General features: G+C 33.0%; 1 protein-coding gene across 10 annotated transcripts; it reads right to left on the bottom strand.

Annotated features, from left to right (window-relative positions):
- Positions 1-1480: 1480 nt before the first annotated feature.
- On the bottom strand, positions 1481-22558 carry LOC126716697 (putative disease resistance protein RGA3). Of its 10 annotated transcripts, none has more exons than XM_050417625.1 (10): positions 19603-22558; positions 19112-19194; positions 18340-18471; positions 18004-18181; positions 17279-17417; positions 16549-17123; positions 16083-16168; positions 15094-15138; positions 2788-2855; positions 1481-2448 (listed from the first exon to the last, which is right to left on the bottom strand). In XM_050417625.1, the coding sequence occupies exons 1-2, from the start codon at positions 20961-20963 to the stop codon at positions 19185-19187; spliced, it is 1371 nt and encodes a 456-aa protein (XP_050273582.1). In that variant the 5' UTR covers positions 20964-22558; the 3' UTR covers positions 1481-2448; positions 2788-2855; positions 15094-15138; positions 16083-16168; positions 16549-17123; positions 17279-17417; positions 18004-18181; positions 18340-18471; positions 19112-19184. The 10 variants fall into 10 exon arrangements, with proteins under 10 accessions (XP_050273582.1, XP_050273581.1, XP_050273580.1 ...); XM_050417624.1 differs by having other exon boundaries at positions 16549-17161; positions 18344-18471; XM_050417623.1 differs by having other exon boundaries at positions 18344-18471.
- Between the last annotated feature and the right edge of the window lie 271 nt (positions 22559-22829).

Here is a 22829-nt window from a genome sequence, read left to right as displayed (position 1 = left end):
TAGATTCAGGTTGATTGTTTTTATTTCTATGTTTTTAATTCATTTATTTGATCTATCACACACACACGCACACATATATATTAACCTTATTTTAATATTTTAGTTTAATTCATTTTTTGGTATTTTGAGAATTAGATTAGTTTCGGAATATAATTTAGACATATTATGTGAATTTTAATAGTTTATTATTAAAAAAACTTAAATAGTTCATGAAAATATAATTTTTTTTTTACAAGAGATGAAACATTCAAGTATAACAAGACCTTAACGGGTTGGGTTGAAAAAACCCTCTAGCTGTATACCCCAGCAATTATGATTCTAAATATGCTAGAATTATTCATTATTTTAAAACAAAATGCAACAAATAGTCAATTTTTCTTCTCTAAATGGGGGAAAACATTAACAGCAGCCTTCTATGACTATTGGTGCACCACCCACCCATTGTGTCCTATTTTACACAGTTTGTAGATAATTGAGAGAGAGAGAGAGAGAGAGAGAGAGAGACCACATCAACATATTCTTTGGACTTCAAGTTCCGTGCCCCCTACGTGAAGTCACTTCCAGATTCTCAAATCCTTCTCACTTGATTCTCTAAGTATCCGCATGCCAAACTTTTTGACAAAGTTTGTATTCACTCTTTTTCCTTCTTCTTTTTCAACTTAAACATAAATGCATAAACACTGTTCTACTGGTTGCAAATCTACGCGATATATAGAAAAATGTAATATAAGTATTTTATAAGAATATAATGTAAAATTTATAAGTTAAATAGTGTATTTTGCATTCAACAACAATACATAAATTAAATAATTATTTTCAATTTTTATAAGTTTTATATATGCAAAATGTAATATAAATGGAGAAGATGTTATTAAAAAGATTTTTTAAAAAATATACCATGATCAGTTGACTAATTTGAACATATCAAAGAATATTAAAAAAAAAAAAATGTACATCCCCATCTCCTGGAACACATGTAACATGTTATATTAAGTTTAAATTATTATATATGTTTAGAATTGTAACATTTAAAAAAAAAAAAAAAAAGTATAATGTCTATTATTGGAATTGGAATTTTAATGTAATCTAGTGAATATTTATCATGTTTATTACATTTTTAGGCCCATATCTCTAACTTCTAGTATCTATTTTGTTTGTATTTTTTTTAACCCAAAACTAAAGAGTTTGGCACAAATATAATAAAATTTCATACTTTCCAACCTAAAAATTAAGGAAAAAAGAAAAAGAAAAAGAATTTTTGAGCCCCAAACTGAAAAGGCAACTTATAATAAAAATCAATTTAAGGTCCAATTAGTCCAAAATTATTAAAATAACCAAAATGAACCAAAATGCTACGATGATGTGGCTTAACAAGAGCGTAATAATAATAAATGCTACTATTCATTTTTTAGATATTATGTAGATGTCTAGCATGCACCACTTGTCGCAATACTTAAGCATCAATTCAATTTGATCACTATTGCTACACAAATATTCTCATTGAATGAAGAAAATATTCCCGGTCTTTGACAATGAATCCAAATACACCCCCTCCCATGAATATGTTACACAACTACATACTCTCATTGACAATTCACTTATCAAGTGAAAATATGTCAACTGAAAAGGGCTATATACTCATATTCATCGATAAGTCCAAAAAAGACAATTATACCAACAAGAAAAGTAATCCTCGCATAATGAGTAGGATTTGCATTTCCAAACAATATTTCTGAAACATCACCAACCAGTATTTTTTGGTTCTTCAGTAAATAAGCAAATATATTTTCCACAAAAAAAAAAAAAAGAAAAAAAAAAATCAATTCCCAAACAACTCATAGAAAGACATTCTAAAAACGATGCGGGTTGAGATTTGAACCTTGAACTTAGAAAGAAGCCTGACCCCAAAGATCTTCTTTATTCAATCACAAAATCAATTTGACATAATTACAGCTTATTGTTTAACACTGATCACCATAATCGTCTTCTACTCATGCTAGCTTTTTTGGACATCCGGAACAAACAAGAAGCTAGTGGACGAGTTCTTGTGTGTATACTGCCATAAGCTTTCCAGCAAAATGGATTCATATGTTCCTATCCTTGGGCAGGAAGCAATGCAACTCCCAAAATTGTAACATTTCTGCATGGCTTTGAATTGTGCATAGGCAGGGTTCTTATGTCACAAGCACCATATGTGTTCTTGTATGATGCATCAGAAATGGTAAGTGAAAAGGTATGGTTGGGGCACTTTTCACAGAGGCAGTAGTATTGGTTTAAATAATTGGGTTTTGAATGGTGTCCATGTGAATGTTGTGGAAGGTCACTTTGGATACAACACCAGAGCCACCTTGCCATGTTTTGATCCGAACATCAGTAGTGTTTGATGATTGAGTTCCTCACTGTTTGAAATGCTGGCTTGGGATTTATCTCTGCTAAGACTGCCAAATGCTGCATAGGTACAAGGATTCAGTCAGAGAAAGGGACTAGTGACAAATTTTTTGCCACTTAATTAAGCAAAAGTGGATTAAAATTTGTGCAAATTGATACCTAGCTTTAGACTGGTAACCTCTGAATTTTATACTACAATGAAGAAAGGACAAACAATGAAGTTTTCTACTACATCACATTCTATTAGATAACGAGAAGTGCATATAAACCCAAAAGTGATGACCCTTGGGTGTTGGTATGGTAATGGTAGTAATTTTGAAGGATGACTTTTTTACAACTTGCAATTTTAATGCAGACTATATTTTCAGCAAATAAAATTAGAATCAAGCAGTGAATGACCTAATTCCAAGACTTTGGCTGCATGTATCATTCCTTATATCCAAATTGTATTCCAATACAATCATCACCTGCATTGAAGGTATAAACCCAAAAAGTATAACTTTTTAAAATAGAAAATACATAGGGAAGACAAGAACAAGGATTTGAGAGCTTGTGAAATAATATGCCAGTGGATTTGAATGAATTGTATATTTTCAAATTATTGAATTTCATCCGTGTTGAGACTATCAACAAGTGATTTTATGCTAACCAATTCTAAATGGATATTTTGAAAATGATCAAATCCAAAATAAAACTCGGGGCTGATCATAGCTCAAGTCCCCTTACTTTCAAATCAGAACTAGAAGCAAAACTTATGGCTGGCATTAGTAAAAAACTTCAATGAAAGAACTTCTACAGAGTTTAACATCCAAAATAAATTTCAAGCTACTTTTGTTTGCATCCTAAAGCATTATCAATATTTATTCCATTAATATAGGATGTCAACATTAATGAGGTATAATTAGAAATAAAAAAGGCTCAATTTCCATGCCTGCCATGAATATTCCACCATTTCTCTCATCTGCCATCTATAAGACCAGCCCTGTGCAATAACATCACCTAATACGTATGAAGATCAGACTCTCTTGCGTGCAGTTTTTGGCGACCATTACTCCAAATCCATCTGGTTCCATAAGAGTTCCATCAATCTTCAAATTATCAAGCCAAAAAGCAAGTTTTTCATCTCAAAATCAACCAACAGGCTTAAAGCAAAAAAAAAAAAAAAAAATCTCAGCTTATAACTATATTACTAACACAACCAGAAGGATGAGATGGGATTTACAAGGCCCCTTGAAAATTGTAGTTTGTACCATGAAGGAATGAATATTTGGGTGGAACAAGCATTGCAAACCTTTTGGCTTGGCAAGCACTACTTCAAGCATTCTTGAATGCTTTGGAGTCATAAATAGCACCATCCACAACAGCAATGAAAAGTACATTGAAAAGAAATAATGCACGGATTCATGTGCCTCAACTAAGTATTCCTTCTCATGGATTTAGATTGTGTTCCCCTTTTCATAAGTATGAGAAGACGGATTTGAAGATATTTAGCTAAATATAGAACAAATTCTTTTTATAATAGAGTAGAAATCTAAACACAGTACACTGAAGTACAAGCCAATTAACTTAATCAATATATTACTAAAAGCTGAAGCGTAGCGTTTAATACTGCTACGCTCACGTTGAGCCACGTCAACGTCCACATCATCATCTTTTTTTTTTTTTTTTTTTTTTCATTTTCTTATAATTATTTATAATTTTTTTTTATTTCAGATTTACACTTCTCCAACCTTTCTCCCTCCCTTACCTTTTCATCTCCCCACTACTTCTCTAACCTTTCTCCTTCTCTCATTCTCCCACCTTCTCATCTCCCCACTACTCTCTACATTAATATCATTCTTCATCTTTCCCTTCATCTTCCTCTATTTTTGTCTCTTCTTATTCACACTCTCTTACTATAAATTTGTCACTATCTCATTCATTCCATGCATAGTTTTCCCTTACAAAAAAAAGGTTCTCTCTCTCTCTCTCTCACACACACACACAATTTTTGAGTGGATTTTTATTTTTTATTTTTCTTGTATCTTTGCTTTAGGTTGATAATTTTTTATATTCTTTAATCTACTTTAGGTTAATGTGATTCAGTTTTCTCTCTCTCTCTCTCCCTCTCTCTCTCTCTTTGATTGTTAAATGTTATCCTATTGCGTTATAAAGGATTAAATATAAAAATAAAATATTATTCTAATACATTGCATGATTTGGATAATTTAATTTGGTAGTTACTGTAATTTGATAGCATGATTTTTATAGTGCTCAATTTAGATATTAAACTATGAGACTTTAATCATTTTTGTTTATTTTTTAATCCTTTGTGGTGGACAAAATACTCTTAATAGTATTAAAAGTACTCTATAATGCAATTTATTTAGAGAAAAGCAAAGGTTAGCTAAACAAAAGTTATTGGATGAGAGACAAATTTTATCTTTTGCAATTTTACTTTAATTATTATTATTTTATAACAATGCATATATAGAAATTTAATTCTTAGATTTTGCTAATAATTGATTATTTGATAATATGTTTTGGGTGGACGAAATTACAATTTCCGCAAAGAAAATAACCTTAGTAGATTATAAATAACATTTTTTTTCCTAATTGGTCCAATTAATCATAGTTAAGTTTTATTAATTTTTTTAGTTACTTTTTTCAGTGTTTTGGATTGTAGGCAGAAAAAATAAGTTTGAGAAAGTTTGTTTAAAACTAAAAGAATAATTTCTAAATTTTATTTTCTTTTTAATGATTCACAAAATGTTATAAATAACTTTTATTAAAAAATAAATATTTTCGTTAAATTGCCTTTTGAATTTTTGAGAAAAATTGTATTTTTTTTTTTTTCATTTTAGTACGACAAAAATTATTAAATTTATGATTTATGATTGTTTCTATATTACTGTAAGCACACGATTTGCGTTGAACCACAGTTGAGTTGGGTTCGCACGTAAATGGGCCCATACAATATCATTTGTAGAGAGTGGGATCGAAAGGCTAAGTTGTGTTTCTCCGGCTGTGGTTTTGTTAAGATATTTATGCATGGTTCCAGTGTATTTGCCTCTGAAGCCCTTTCTTCTTTTTCTGTGGGACTCCAGGCGCCCCTTCTTTAGGTTACATATTTTTTCTTTTATACTCGCACGCGTTCAATTTCCTTCGTCCACGTGTAGGGTCGACCCTTTCAAGACTGATACTTGTCCCATCAGTCTCAGACCTAAGTCGTCGAGAGTTGTTGATAAAGTTCATGGATCAGGCTCTGTTAGGCGCAGAGATATGCATGGGAAAGGTGGCCAAGGAAGCCTCTCTTAGATATTTTAGATTTCCCCTTCGGGCACTCCCCTTCGGGCACTCCCCTGTAGCTTTATGCCCTTTTTCTTGGGTCAGCCGAGGACTGCACTGTCCTCGGCCGCTTCTCCGGGCCAGTTGGGCCACCTTATTCTTGAACTCTGACCATGACCCTTTTAGGCTTGGACCTTTGGACCCTTCATCAGCAAATGGGCCTGGTCCGTCTATTACTGGACCCCACAATTACATTTATGATTATTCTTATAATGAATAAAAATATAATTACAAAATACATTACTCTTTATTAAATTAGCTTAAATTGTATAAAAAAATTTAATAAAACTATCATAAAAATAATTATCATGCGCAACGCGCAGGTTTGTGGCTAGAAATACTTTCAATAAAAAGTTTTCAATTTTAGCAAAATAAGTAGATCCCAAACAAACCTTTATATCGAAAGAATAAAGGAAGTTGCTATGATTTTTCTTTTATGGATAAGCATGAGTTTTTAATAAGAACCGTTACAAATCCCACATATTAGTAAAAGAAAGTTTTATACAAAATTTTTTGTGGGTGTTTGTGTCACTTATTATGTTGTCACACATATTTCTGATCGTTATACTAATTATTTTAGTAAGTATGCACAATATTTACACGCTTGTATAATATGACTTCTTAGAAATTTTTTTTGAAGTTGACAACTAATAAAGTGGTTTGTGATTAAGGCATGAATAGCAGCAGTTTTTTGGAAGTCAAAGGAAATTGATTATTTTTTTGACAAAAAGTTTCCCTACAGAACTTGGTTGTAGTTTAACTTTAAGGCTACAACTCACTCAAAAAATTATTATTGTTACATATTTTTAAAATTTAATTGTTAGATTGCATGTTCTTTATATTCTTAACACGCATGTCAAATTTTGTGCCAATAGAATATTATTTACTATTCAAATCATAAACTTATATTTTATGCATAATTTTAGACTACGAAACCTTGAAATTTAAACATATGATTGATGATATAGTTACTGATCTTTGATCTTCTAGAACATTTAAAAGCATGGAGAATTTATGAAGAATATGTAATTCAATAGTGCATTTGTCAAAATTCACATCTAATAAAAAAAAAATTAAGTGGAGTGGTAGTCTCAGGCTACAATTAAGTTTATTGCCAAATTTTGTCCTTTTGTTTTTTGGAAGTATGAAGAATGTTTTTAAGTAAAGGGAATACTTATTTAGACTTACAAATTCAACTAATTGTATATATTAAGATCTAAACTTACGTGGGGAAATTTTAAAGACTAATGAATTTTATGTGGGTTAACTTCAACTACTTCTATCTAACCTTAGATGAAGTATTATGTATATATGTTTTTAGACAGGTTAAAGTATATGTAAATCTGAAATGTAGTGTTTATATAGTTAAACATGTCAGTGTAAAAAAAATTTAAAAAATATATAAAAAAAAGACAATTTATTACTACAAAATCGTTGCAGCAATAAATTATTGCTACAAAACCCTTTGTAGCAATAGCTCATCCTCATTTGTACCGGACATGAACCAAGTACCAACAACACCACCACGAACTATTCTACCCAGGGAAGTCAATACCGTACCGGTACCAGCCATATTGGAAAAATATACCAACTGGCCTTTAAACTGATATCAACTATGTTTCAAAATATACCGGAAAAATACCAAGTTGTACCAATTGTACTTGAGATTTTTTGAGTGTTTTAGCCAATATTGGCATTTTGGCTGGTACAATAACAAAAATAAAAAAATTGAAAAAGAATATTAAAAAACATGTCATTTAAGCTAATATTGATAAACATAAACATAAAAATTAATAAACATATATTTATGTATAGAAATATGTAAATAGCGGTTTTCTCAAAACGGTACATCAGTATCAACTGGTACCGAAATATTCCGTTCTGCTAGCCAAACCAAAACTGCCCCTAATACGAAATTGACTCCCTTGATTCCACTATGCTTAGCTTGGACCATGCCGCATCGATTGGGTTGAGCTGCTTAAGTGTGGCTATGGTTTTGTTGTTAGTGTGAGTTTGGGTCTTTTGATTGGGTTTTGTGTTTTTTGTTGATTTTTAGGCAACATCAAAATCAGGTACACAACTTTAAATTCAAATCTCATGTTTGTTACTTTCATATGAACTCGCCACTTTTTCACTACTAATCACAATCAATCACATCCATAATTGTGCCACAAAATATTGAAATCTTATATTTCCTCTTTTTATTAACTTTTTACTATGACATTGTGCGCAATTCTATAGTCATCGTTATATTTCTAAAACGTAAAATATTTATAGCTTCATCAATCAAATATTGCAATTACAAAATAATTAAAAAATACACACTCCCTACGGGTTGAATAGATGCAGAGTTTTTCTTTATGACTATGGCCCTTCACATTAAACTTCCCTACGTTACATAGATGGTGTATTCCAAAATCATGACATGAATGATGTTACATATATATATATATATATATATAGATATATTTTCTTCCTCATTACAATGTATATATCTATATATATATATATACATATATTTTCTTTCTCATAACAATGTTGGTCCGTATATCACAACTTCAAATTTCCTCTTTTTTTTTTTTAACTTTTTACTGTGAAGTACTGCGCAATTCTATAGACATTGTTCTATTTCTAAAAGAAAAAATATTTTTAACTTCAATAAAATATTGCAATTGTGATAATAATAATGTTCAAGTATAATTCTTAGTATATGATTATTGTCATGTTTTGTCACTAGTTCATTTTTTCTAGCGCATTAGTTTCTTAATATGTCTTTTCATTTTTTTTTTAAAACAGCTGCAAGCGATTCAATCGCCTAACCAAAAGGAAAAAAGTTCTTCACCACATCAATCTAACTGGACTACTCCAAAATCCATTATTCCTTCGAAACGATGAAGAAAAACTCATTCATCAATGCTTTAGGGCTGGAAACAAACAAGCACTATTTTGGGTCGGAGCTCACAAATATTTTGTACAAGATCAAACTAAAGTGGGAAAACAAATCCTTCTTCAAGCAAACATAGAAGGAGACAAAAATGCAAAGTATGGATTGGCAATTGCGTTGTTATGCGAATCAAATGATGAAGGAATACAATTACTATTATCAATTCTAAACAAACCAGATGGAAAACAATTGCTGCAAAACTATCGACAAATCCTTCGACATACAGTTTTTGGAACAAAATCATTTCGCATCCCAAAAAACCAAGCATGCAAGAAAAATGGAGTGGGTCATTGGGATCGTGAATGCCCTTACCCATATGGAAATGAAGAATTACATGTAACATGCAAAATGTGCTCAATTGACTTGGAAATGTACAAATTAGCCAACCGAGTTTGGTAGAAATTATGTTTCCAAAAACCATAATACAATAAAATTTCCCCATCCTATTTATAATACTAATCTCTATCTTTAAACGAATAGATCTTTTTTTATTATTAAAATTTAATTAAAAACACTTGAAACAACTTAATTACAGTCCTCTAAAGTTTTCACCTACCATGACGCTAACTTTGAATTTATAAAATTCTTTCTATCTAATTTTAAGTTAATTAAAATTTCCTAACTTGGGAAGACGGATGATCAACTCTTGATTGACTACAAGGCCAACTATAGTTCTATCCTTTCCACATCTAATTCCAAGACAATACCTTCTATCATGAATCCTACAGTATATTGTTTATACATATATAACACGATCATCAAAAAAATAACCACGCGCAATGCGCGGGTCCACGACAACATATGCTCAAAATTTATGATGGCATATGTTATGGTATATTGTTTATCTCTTAAAATTTAAAATGCATTTCCTAAATTTTAAAATACTAATAAAAGAAAAATGATCTCTAACTTTATCTCCACCATAAAGCCCAACCTTTATAGTTTAATTATAGACTTGTATCTCACATTAATGATGACTAGCATGAAGCCCAAACCTATATGTTGTCCACCATTAAGCCCAAACCCAGCCGAATGGTCTTTAATTTTTAACGGCAAAAAACCCTTTCTGTCTCCCCATCTTTTGCTCTACCCCTGTTTCACGGTTTCAAGCTTGCTAACGGCAGTCTCTCTCTCTTCCAAAGACAGTTTCAAATCTTCACAGTTCAGACTTCGGATTCATAATGCCAGGGCTCTCATGGCTCTTCCTTCCTCCAGATGTTCAAGTCCTTTCTGTTGCTGACGTTTCAAAAAAACCAAAGGTAGGGTATTTAACGCAAGGTGAAATTTTTACGGTCTCCATGTATCTTTTAGTTTTGTTTTTTATTTTTCAATTCTACTTATCTTTCAACCTTGCAGTGCCATGACTACACAATTGAAGAGCTCATCACCAAGAGCTTCAATAACGTCATCTAGCAATCAGATTGGCTAGATGAATATGGAGAAAGGTACATCATGACAACAATACCTAATCTTTCTCCCTCTCTCTGTTTGGTATTGGAACATCCACGTTTCATTTTTTAATCCTTTTGGGTTTTCAATTCTGGCATATTTTTATTTTATTTAGTTTCTCAATTTTTGGAATTCTTTTTTTTTTCTTTGGTTTCTTAATGCCGCACAAGTGTTTGAAGAAATGCTTAAACTGAACTTTGAATTGGATGTGTGGAACCCAATTGCTTATGCACGTGCAATGCTATTTACATATTTCTTTTAAATTTTGTTGTCGATTGTGATATCAATATTAGTTCTTTGGAAATTTGGTTTTCTTTTTAATGTTGTGGTTTTATTCAAGTATATGTATGTGAGATTGACCTATGTAAGCTCTACATATATATTCATATTGGTATATTCAATTTGTGTTTGCCAATTGGGTTTGTGTGTGGCCTTGGGTCCTTGCTATCTAATTGGTACTTTCTCTCCCTCAAAAGGTTGAAAACTTTGTTATATTGAGTTATTTGGGTTTCGTTTGAATGGTTTTCACTGTTTTTTACAGGTAACTTTGGCTTTGGGATTTTTTTTTTTTTTTTTTAATTTTCTGTTAATAAAGCATATTTACACTCAAAAGTTGTTGGGTTAGTAAGTGAAGGGTTCCAATGTTCATTAGCTTCTTATTTCTGGTTTTTAGGGTGCATATACTTTATAGGAATTTGTAAATGTTTTGGCGTTTTGGCTGCTTTTTGTTCAGGTGAATTTCATGTAAGACGTGGTTGAGATTTGTAATAGAAATTGCATGTGAAGTTGATTACAAAGCACTTGCATGCCTTAAAATCAAATCTACCATCTGGTATGGTTGTGCATATTCTACCTCCAATTCTTAGAGTACAGGTAATGTCCTCTTCAGACTTATCAATCTTTGAAGCCTTTTTAGTTACATGATAAATCATTTCATCTTGGGTCTTTCACATCTTAATTCCCCAGAACCATTATTTTCCATAAATTCAACCATTAGTGCAAATTGTTCAATGTTGATTGGCTTTTGAAAGTTTAGGCCTAACAAGTTTTCATGGGGAATTCAATTGCCGACTTTGGTAAGTTGGGTCCATCAAATTAACAAATCATTTTTTTTTTTTCATGAGTCCTTCATTTGCTACTTAATATAACATTGCAAGTGAGATTTTAGATGGTGGTTTGTTCTAAACCTCATGGATGCTATTTCAATGCAAAGGACTTGGTCACTTTCTGAACATGTTAGCCAAGCAAATTATAAGTTTGAATTTCTTGATTGCAGTTAATCATTTTTTTTTTTTTTTGGGTGGGGGGTGAGGGGGGTTATTTTCAATTGCAAAAATTAGGAACTTTTCTATGCAATTTGGATTTTTTATATGAAAATTTCAATCTAGGACCATTAGCTATTTAGGTTTTGCAATGTTAGCCCATAACTGCAGCTCCTAAAACATGGCAATGGTAGCCACCTATTTCTCCTCATCTCAAAATGATTATGGCACTTACCTTTTTCAAAAAGCCACCAATTATGCAGGTTTGGGCATTATTGTTAAAGATAGTTATGGTTCTCTTATTATAGTCCATACTGAATTAATTCCTTGCCAAAGATTGTGGATGGCTGCCACAGCTATGTTGAGAGCATCACACGCGTTAATTTAATATTTTCATTTCAATATAGCAAATTGATTTACAAAGCAAGTAGTGTTATGGTCAAGGGTGAAAGTTTTTAATTTGAGTACTTTCTCTTGGCTTTTAGATCCTTTGGACATATTTTGATATGATTAGGCAAGGTCACTGTGCAAAATCCATTGTACCATTTAGAGTACTTAATATTTTGCATTTCTTACTTTATGCAAATTGAGTGCATTTGATTTTATTTGTAGGAACTGAGGGCAACAATACCAAATCACAAGAAAAGGTGGTGGCATTGATGAATAACTACCAAATTTGAAAGCCATTGAAGGTACTCCCTTTCTCTATCTCTCTTGCCTTTATTTTTTTTTCCTTGAACTGTATATGGAGGTTGCATTGGACTTGGCCAATACACCACTCAAAAATTATGACAAACTATCTGAAAAATTGGGGGGGGGGGGGGACCTCTTCCTTTTTTTATGGACCATACAATAAGGGTAAGTTTGTATCTTTAAGATTTTTCCTTAACATTCCATTTTTTAGCTTTTAAGTAGTTATTGAAGAGAGACACAACTTGATTATTTACTATTTAATGGTCCTTTCTTTTTCTTTTTTTTATTTGGTTCTGTTGTGTAGATTGCAAATTGTCAAAGTTGAACTTTAATCTGAAGGAAAATTACTGGCTAGGGTGCTTCAACGTTATTTTGGAGCATGGGTTGCTTTTTTCATTATAGTGAGGAAGGTCAATTTACTTTCTATAATATTGTGCCTTTTGTTTTCCGTATCTCAGTGCATTATTTCTAATACCTTTCAAAAATTAGGATCTCTATGGACTAATCTCAGAACCTCCAGCTTTATTAGGTAAATCAATTAATTTATGAGAGGTTTATGTGTAGATTACTGTGTAGAAGTCAGATTAAATCTCTTGAGAGGTTATGCTTTAAGGGAACGGAACGGTTGACTCTTGAGATTAAATCTCTCCTCCTCCACTCTTTGTTTGCTTGGTGTTCTGCTTTCTCTTCTTTTTCTTGCTCTAATCTTTTTGTTATGCTTGATTATTGTAATTTTTGATCTTGATGTAAATCTTTCCATGTACACTCCTGATGTACCTAGGGCTTTTGTTTTATGAAATATTGTTATTTATAAAAAAAAATAATAGTAAAAAAATAAAAAAATACCGTGTAGAAGTTAGATGGATATAGGGAGAACAGAGAGATTGCAGAGAAATGGGTTCAACTATTTAGTACTCCCTATTTCTTAGTCACAGCTATGAATGCAATGGACATATTCAGTTGATAAAAATTAACTTTACAAATTAGTTGGTTAGAAATATGAGGTATCATAATTGCAAATTGTTTATAAAATCCTTGACATGAATAAAAGAATTTTCTTAGAGTGATTTGTAAGTAGATTTTAATACGGTAGAAATATAAATATAAATTTCCATTTTATATGTTGTGTATGATTTGGTGAACATCAATCAATCATTACATTCATGCTTTGTTCATAATTTCTTTATATAATGTTATCAAATTAATCCATGATGTGGAAGGAGTTGAACTATGTGGTACCCTTAAAAATTTTGTTGACTTAACAGCATGTTAGTAGTACAATTTAGTTCTTTCTCTTCTTCTTTAAACAATTTTTATAAGTAATGGAAGAATTATTCACTAATGGGACAGGTTCTTTGGATGACTTGGAGATGGGAAATAACACAAAATTAAGTGCAGAGAATACTCAACTAAGCTAGAAGTTTTTTAAGTAGTTTATTAGTTTCTCATTTGCTTTACTGTTTATCTTGGCTGTTAATGTATGTTTAGACTGCAATAATGAAAATTGGTTTATAAGAGATGAGAGCATTTACCAAGTTATTGTTTTCATTTGTCAAGGATACCACCTTCTTTGAGATCCATGGTGTGGTTGATCTAAAGAGAACATTCTAGGAAGTAGATAATTGTAATATTTATTCATGCATAATTTGCAAAAAGAAGCAACTACAAGTTTATAGCATAAAGGCAAGTTAAATGATTTGTAATATAAATGCACAGACCCATAAGATAGTTGGAGAGGACTGGATAATCTACCAATGGTTTCTTTGCTATATTACATGGAGAATCATGCTAAGATTAAGTACTGGTAATGATCTTGTTGTGCAAGGATAATTTGTAATTAAAAATATATATGTGCAACATAGCAGTATGACATAAATGTTTTGGTTTACAGACTCATCAAGGTTAAATGTCGAGGTGCTTCAATTCTGGGGGTAGTGCTCGAGATGAAATGTAGTCTTATGTTAAAGCTTGGACAAAGAAATTTAATTTGAATGATCCTTTAATGGCAGAAGCAGTGTTCATTAAAGGATCACTGTAATCAAAGGGTTGGAGCATATGGTTTATTGTGTAGGGTTTGTGGCATTATTATGAATCCAATGGATGAATATTTTTAATAGAGGAGTTTAAACAGATACTTTGATAGGTACAATCTCTCTCTCTCCAACACGAGTTGTAATGAAGCTGAAAAGGATAGAAGTTGTTAACATGCATATTCTTTTGAAAAGCTTTGAGAATACAATGTATTTAAATAGATATTTCAAAGTATCTTACCTGTGCATCGCACGGGTTAGCGACTAGTTTGACTATAAAGGACGATGCCAGTTAGCGTCCCAATCATTTTAAACCAAAACTTGGACTTTAGACAGCTTTTTGTCTCAATCATTAGTCTTAAACCAAAATGATATAGGTGAAGCAATACCTGTATAGATTTCTTGTCAAGCAGGACTCCACACAAAGGGAATGCCATGTAGTAGCTTAAACCAATGGACCAGAAATATACAGGACTTCATTTTTACTTATTTGGAGAGGTTAGGGAAATAAATTTTTTAAATTTACAACATAATAGAGATACCAAACATCCAATGGACAATGAAAAATGCATTTTTTGCCCCAGAAACAAAGAATGAACATTTTTGTAGAGATACCAAATGCCACTTCGATATGGAAGCAATGTATTTATAGGTGCCTTGGGTTATGTATTTACCCTAAATAAAGAATAAAAAAATGAAGGATTCCTAGATTACATTGATAGTATAAATTAACATCGTCTTAGTCCACATGATGAGATTGATATGGAAAAATACAATGAAATCATCTTCCATCAGACACGTACACTTTCTGTTTTATTATGATATAATATTGAACTTCATGTTGATTTTAAAGGATGACATTAGAATAGTTTTTTTATATTCAATATGAAGTAGACACCAAATGTATTATATATATTGTGCACACAACAAAATGTTTAAAAATGAAGAGTGTAGTGGTAAAACCTACAGGCTGCAAAACAACAGAGTATCAGGAATCTACCTGTCTAGCAATGAGATTACTCTACTCACAAATAAAACCTACAGGCTGCAAAACAACAGAGTATCAGGAATTGGGAAATTGTTCAATAGGTAAAATAATGAGCCCATTTGTTTGAAAGATAATTGTGTGTGGCAAAAATTTAGGAGAATGAAAGGAGTTAGATTGATTACTCATTGACTGGGGGTAGCACACAACTACAATTGCATACCGGTTTTCCAATAGTTCCACAAAATAGAATTGAGAGTAAAGAATCTAAAGAAGAAGAAAATGAAAAATTAAATGCTCAAAAGAGACAGAGAAAATAGGTTCTACTATCAGAATGCAACAGTTGAATTTTCAAAATATTGATCCAATAAAATTTTACTTAATGGTGTAACATCCAAAAGTTACACTAGGTGTAACTGGATCCTTACTCTAAAACAATTACTCCAAATTGAAAATATCAAATAGCAAAGCATACGGGCAGACAATAAAAGTCGTGTCCAATTAAACACTACCTCATTAACCATCAGATCAAATATTTGGCTCTTGGCATCACACTACCAACATCCTAAACTTGGCTCAGGGTCTTGTGAATTATGTGAAAGACAACACACCATAATTTTAGTTACCTATGAATGGATCTTGTCAGACCCATACCCATGTAAGACTTAAGGCCAACTACATAAGCACTAGGACTATCAAGTAAATCAGAGCACAGATAATTAATAATAATTTTTTGTATTTCCCAGTCAAAAGCTGTAGGGAACTACTCAGAGGAGTTAATCTGATGCTCTACTAAAAATCTCAATATTCTTACCACTAACACTTCAATCTACTGCTTTATTTTAAAGACAAAGGCAAAAAAAATAAATCAATTAATAAAAGAGTAATATTTTGGATCCTAAATGTATCATACACAGTATTTAATAGATATGGGTTACTAAATGTGCTCCAAAATCAGCATTAAGACGAACAAGAAAAAGATAATGATAGGGAAAATGAATTACCTGCTCAAAACAAGTATAAGATTTGCCCACTCTATATCCCTAGGAATCAACAAATTGGACCTAGCAAGAAGGAGTGCAACCTGGGCCTAAATAAATCACAAAATACCAAGTGAAACATTATTCATATGTTACAGACAGTGGGGGAAAAAGATTAACTTTGAACATTAAGATCTTGAAAAAAACTTCAAGGCAACCTCAACCCTTCCCATGCTTTTTCCCCTTTGTTCTTACAGGGATTTCTCGAAGCTAATTTCTTACTCCACACATGCACAACCAGTATTTCAATTTTCACAAAAATAGCAATAGTAAAATAGCAGCAAAAGCACAATGAGCAAGCTGATGTATTTGTTAAAGATAATGACAGATGGAGCTACAAAACAATCATAGCACAACAATTTAAATAATAATAAATCTACAGATTAATTCTAAAAATAACAAACTGACAGAAACACTAAACCCAACTCACCTCCTCTGGAGATTCTGGCCCCAGAAAAGCTGAGTCAGATTGGCTCAGAGGTGGTTGATTCAAAACTGGTTTGCCCTTGTCCAAAAAATCCTGTTCTGCAAAGAGGTGCCCCCGAATACCATCTTCCATATTCATGTTGGTTTTCATATGCTGTACCAGAAAAATTTCCATACTTCACCAATTTCCGCCTTCTTTTTCCCTTAGAATTTTTCATTTTCCTATCTGCAACCCAAAGCTGTACAAGAAAGTCTCTGTCCAAGTGATTATCACTTTCAACACTCTGTCCATACTTACGAGACACATCTATCTTTCTCTGTTTCAACCAAGGGGCATTTCCTTCTAAACCACTAGGTAGCTTAAATCCCCAAACAAGATTTCTTGCCAGAACCAAATTTTCTTGAAAACCTATAGCTGTACCCCACAAACCATCTTGTGAAAATGATCTTGCTGGAAATGTCCCACTTTGAGATTGCAAGTACTGAAGGACTTGAACCTTCTCAGGGGTAAAAGCACCATTTTGATTTTGATTTGTAGTATGATACAATGATTCACTCCTTCCGACAGTTTTATCGGTGCTGGCAAGGCAACATCAACCCTTTGTCATCAAATAGAACTGTCACAGTGCCAGCAGAAATTCAAATTGCTAACTACTAAAACTCCATGTGTTGCAGGAGGAAGAATGGAAAAACACAGATTTTTAATAAAAGGAATAAATAAACAGGATATATACCTGTTGGGACGGAGAAAGTGTCCGGCATATATTTTCTATACACTTTCGCTTGCACTTTGCCACAACTGTGTTATGTGTTAGATTCTGAGTTGTAGAGAAAAAATGGCAGGTTCATGTGATGGCGACAAATGGTGCAATGCTACACGATAAAATTTACAATTTTTTTAGCACTCAGTAGGATATAAATGGTAGCAACATCAATTTCATCTAGAATCATTGTTATCATCACTTTATGACATTCAAATTACAGACTAAACACCTCAACATGTGTGAAACTTGTTGTCAAATTGTTTGTGTGCTTAGACTTTCTCTTATTTTGATTTAGTCAAAGTTTTCACTTCAATTATGGTTGCATGGATGGAAAGGGTCCCCTCCTTCATTCAAAACCAGTTGGGAAGCAAAGGAAATTGTGACTTGGAAATTAGAATTGGTTTAGTCAAAAGGGAAAGTCTTGGTACACGCTCGTTATTTCACATTTCGTAACACATTTTATTTAAAATCATGTTTTGAAAACAAGATTTTTAGTTCAAATTGTGAAATAGTGAAATAGTGTTTTCAAAATCACAATTTTTGTTAAATATTCCTAGGGTATTGTTCCTAAACTGATGGAGAGCAAAATATTCCTAGGGTATTATTAAGTTGGAAAAGAAATGATTGACAATGGAATAAGAAACAAATGCAGCAATAAATTAAAAAAGAAAAAGAAATAGAAAGGAGAGAGTTACCTATACAAGAAGCAACATTTATGTGCCTAGATCAAGGAAGTTTGGACTGGTCCTATCTTCTCCTCCCCACTTCTTATGGTGTCCTTTTCAAAATAGGCAACTATGGATTGCAGCAGATAGCAAGTTTTTATCAAACTGTGCCCTCTACCCTTGGTGGTAACATCTCACTCTTCCTCGTCTTCATTGACAAGAAACACATCACTGAGACAAGAAATCTATGTGCATCCAGAATCAAACTTTAAAGTTGAAACATCAAAGCCTGAAGATTAGCAACTATACATTCAAACCCTCAAAATCAAGGATAGAAGGCTGCATAAGTTGTAGATTGTCAAGTACCTACCCAACCTTTCATGTGTTATACGATATGAAAGCTTTACTGCCACAATAAAGTGAACGAGTTTCTTCTGTAGGTCTTACTAAAGAGTGCATCCATGCGTGAAATTTTGCTCAAGCACAAAATATACTTCCCTACATAATAGAATTTGATGTATGGTTTAAATGAGGCCAACAAAATTAAATATCTAGCATGATGGTATTATAGATGGAAAACACAGTAAGAAAAATCATCTCATTACAAAAGATAAAAAATGATATTTGGATATACCTTGCAATAAAAGAGAACATAAGAAAAAAAAACAGGAAGCTTGGCAATTTTTTTTTTTTTTTGACAATTTTATAAGGTGAAAATTGAACAGGTTCTTTAAAAATGGACAGCATTTTCTGTATCACTTAGAAAAGCAAATTAAAATGAGATGCAAGGATTGTATTAAGTTTAAACACAAGAAAAATCCAACTCAAAATTAAGTAAAATAGAAAATAACAAGGCCATATGACAATAATAAAAATCCACCAGTAAAGTTCCAGTACCATTCAGCCTGGGTTCTTTAAAATAAATAAAAATCTTCCATACATTTACACATTCTGGTAATGTTGCAAATAGTGGGCCTACTAGATTGAACAATTGGTGACAGTCCTGTTGTGAGTTTGGCCAAAATTTGATAAATTTCTTTGGTGGGATTTTTTTGAGAGATAATGAAAATAATTAATTGATATTTCAGCCAAATGACAAAAGCAACAAAAGACGAAGAAAGAAATAGGAAGAAGTTACCCTTTACTGGTTCAGACTTGCAATGCCGAATCAAGCCTAGGATGAACTTTGCTCATGCGCAGTTTTTACGATTTCATCTTGATCTAAAAAATGAGCAAGACCCATAAAAATATTAAACTGCAAATGAAATAGAAAGAGGTAGGCATTTGATTTTGAGCTGTTTACATTTAAATGCAAATGAGCGAAAATCTGGAGACACGTTCATTTGATTATTCCATCTGAAAGTCCAGCCTTTCATTTTTTAAATCATTTCTGAAAATTTATTGTACCCATCAAGCAATTTTGGATACATCACAAGCTAACTGAATCTAAGCAACAACAATAAACAACGCTAACTCAAATTTATGAGAATATGTTGAATTCATCAATCTAGGTTGTGGGTAATTTTTTTTCAGTGGGAATTTTTACCAGAAAAATGAGAATATTTAACTGATAATATTTGTTTGCAAAATAAATGAAACGTAAGGAGAAGAAGAAGCAGAATGAGTTACCTTAAATAATAAGAATGTTCTTGAAGATCGATGATTGGGATGTGAGAAATGGTGCGCCAGTCCTCTCCTGTCTCTCTTTGGCAACGTTCCTTGATAATTGGACAGCCAGCGATCTCCAATTTATTCAATGGAATTGTACGCAGGAAGTCCGGCAGTGACTTTAACTTTCCGCAGCCATGAATTTCCAACCGTTGAAGACGAGGCATTACAGTAATGCAGTCTGCGTCTTCTTTTCCTCCAATCCCAATCCATTCTTCCAACTCCTCCAACCACACAAACCTGAGATATTTCAAATTTGGGAATATTTTTATGTCTTCTTTCTTGTTTTCAGATTCTATTCCCAAAAATTCAACACCCACTTGTTTCAAACTACACACATTCCTTATAGTTAATGATTCAAGGAACGGAAACTTCCCCAAAGGAGGCAAACTCATTAACTTTGTGGCCGAAAAGATAGAAACAAGTTTCAATTTGGTCAAGGACATCAACCAATTAGGACACATTGTGGTGCCCTGATACCAACGAATGTCTAACTGCTCCAAGTCTTGAGGTGGCTCTAAGGCATTTAAAACTAAGACATCCCTCTCCATTCTTCTACCATTGGGGTCGACCGCATTCGGAACCGGATCATCCCACCATCCTCTATCCTTCCCTTTCTTAAAAGATAGTATCATTTCACGAAGTTGTATCTTCTTCTTAAGTTGTGCATTCTCGACCTCACTTACATCTACCACGTTCCCCAACCCACGTATTCCAAAACTCCCTTGCAGGTGGTTCAAATTTTTTAATTCTCCGAGTTTACATCCTTCGCTATCCTCGTCACTTATGCTGAAACATTTTAATGTTCTAAGAGAAATCAATCTTCCAATCCCTCTTGGAATCAGAAAATCTTCTCCAATAAGATGTCTTAAGTTAATTAATTTACCTATCCCTTGAGGTAATTTTGTGGAGACAGAACCAAAATCCTTGGTAATCTTCAAATATTGTAAATTGCATAAATTACAAATGGTTTCAGACAATACCTCAATACCCCCAAACAAATTGAGATACCTTAAATGTATTAAATTTTCCACTGTGTGTGGAAGTTCCATAGTATTTATCAAAGTTAATACTCGTAAAAGTCTAAAATTCTGTAAATTGGGTATGTCATAACCAAGTTGATTAAAAATGATAAGGGTGCGTAGATTTTTGGCACTATCGATGGACAAAGGAAATTGGGATACATTTCGAATTTCTAATCCCAAATGGCGAGCACTATTAAAGTCTAATTTTGACTCTATGTCACTATTGATTATAAAGCATTCATTCTTAGTAATTGATTGTGCAAAGTCATGCACTATATCATGCATTTTATACCTCATGTCAGAAAATATGTTCCCCTTGGAAGAAAGAGCGAATGACTAAACTTTTAAAGTATTCTCTTGCCATGATTTCCACCTCCATATTTCCCTTTGACTCAACAAATCCGTGTGCTGTCCACATAGATACCAACATATCAACTTCAAAGACATGATCTTTCGGAAAGACAGCACAATATGAGAAACACCGTTTCAATGGTGATGGCAAATCATAATAACTAAGTAACAACGGCGCAAAAAGTCCTCTTTCAATGTCTTCTAATTCCCAAAAATTGCTATCCAAAACGTTGTTCCACTCTTCTCTACTTTTCTTGAAGTGCATGAGACTCCCTAGAGTCTTTGTAGCAAGGGGCAAGCCTTTGCACTTCTTTGATATTTTCTTGCCAACGTCTTCTAATTGCTCACATTGCTTAGGATCCTCATCTACAAATGCTATTTTACTAAACACCAACCAACAATCTTCCTCAGACAATTCCTCTAACTTGATCGTATTTGCACTTTCCATCATCTTCGCAACTTTGTCTTTACGTGTGGTGACTAGGATTCTACTACTTTGGGAACCACAATTTTTGAGTGCATCTCTGAATGGCTTCCACATTGCATGGTCTTCAGTCCACACATCATCAAAGATAAGAAAAATCTTCTTTCCCCGAATTAATTCACAAATTGTATCTAGCAGACTTTGCAATTCAGTAGTGTTGGAATCATGAACTCCCAAAGCTTCAACGATAGCTTTGGCAACCCTACATTGATCAAAGGGTTCGGAAACACAAACCCAAATTCATTTTTCAAAATGATCTTTCACCTCATGATGATTAAAGGCTAGTTGGGCAAGAGTCGTTTTTCCCATACCGCCCATACCCACCAAAGAGATGACATGGGGACGTTTTTGTTTTTCAGTACCCTCACCCAATAGGATGCTCACTAGATCATCCTTAACCTTCTCGCGACCAAGAATATCAGACACATCAACATAAGAAGTAGTTTTTGGTCTCTCAACCACTTCTTCAATGGCCTTACTTAATTCAAACCCGTACACCTCCCTCTCTTTGTTAATCTCATCTAATTTTTCGTTCAGTTCTTTTATCTTATGAGCAATATCACGATTCTGAAAAAAATTAGGAACTGAGAAATTGAAGTTGGGCAATACCTTCCTCTTCTTAGCAGTGCTAGTTTCGGCTTTTTCTTCGACTTTTTGTTGTTTCTCAATCTCTTCTTTGATCATGGCAGTGTTCCACTCATCCAACACGTCGTCCATCTCGTAGGATACGCGTTTGAGCTTATCTAACCAAAGCTTCACAGCTTCCTCCTTCAGCTGCCTCTTCTCAGCATCGTTGAGCACTGCCTGGATGGTACAGAATTTGGTTTCAAGCTTTTGGACTTCTTGTTTAACAGTTGCAGTCAAGGTGAACTCTGAAGAAATGAAAGGACCAAGCTGCTCCACAATAGCAGAAAGTAAAGCACGAGCCATAGATTGGAAATGGAAAATTTGCTGGATATCACAAGAGAATACGAGTCTGTGAAAGAGTAGGTAGATAATGAACTGGGTGATGATATTCAGGAGAAACCAAATAGCAAATTCAAAAGCAGGGCCCGCTCTAATCCACTATGTAATCTCAAAAGCAGAGCCAGCTCTCATCAATAAAGTCCAGGCCCTCCGTTATCAGTTTACACGGATTTTTTTAGAAAATAACTATAAAATCTAAACAATATCATTAGTTAGCAAACGTTTTAAACTATTTTGCTTTCTAACAATTCGAGTTTATTGGAGTCGATTTGTGGGTTGTAAAATCGAGTTTAGTATACTCGATTTTCCTTTTTTGCAGTGAACGACGTGGGAAATGGGCGTACAGAAATCGAGTTAAATAA

This window comes from Quercus robur, chromosome 3, assembly GCF_932294415.1.
Source record: "Quercus robur chromosome 3, dhQueRobu3.1, whole genome shotgun sequence".
Lineage (NCBI taxonomy): Eukaryota > Viridiplantae > Streptophyta > Magnoliopsida > Fagales > Fagaceae > Quercus > Quercus robur.
Note: the sequence above shows the minus strand (reverse complement) of the source record. Positions and strands in the feature narration are given on the sequence as shown.

What these genes read in the sequence shown, in the direction of transcription:
- LOC126716697 (XM_050417625.1), bottom strand. Translation starts at nt 20,963, where the DNA reads ATGAGGTATAAAATGCATGATATAGTGCATGACTTTGCACAATCAATT.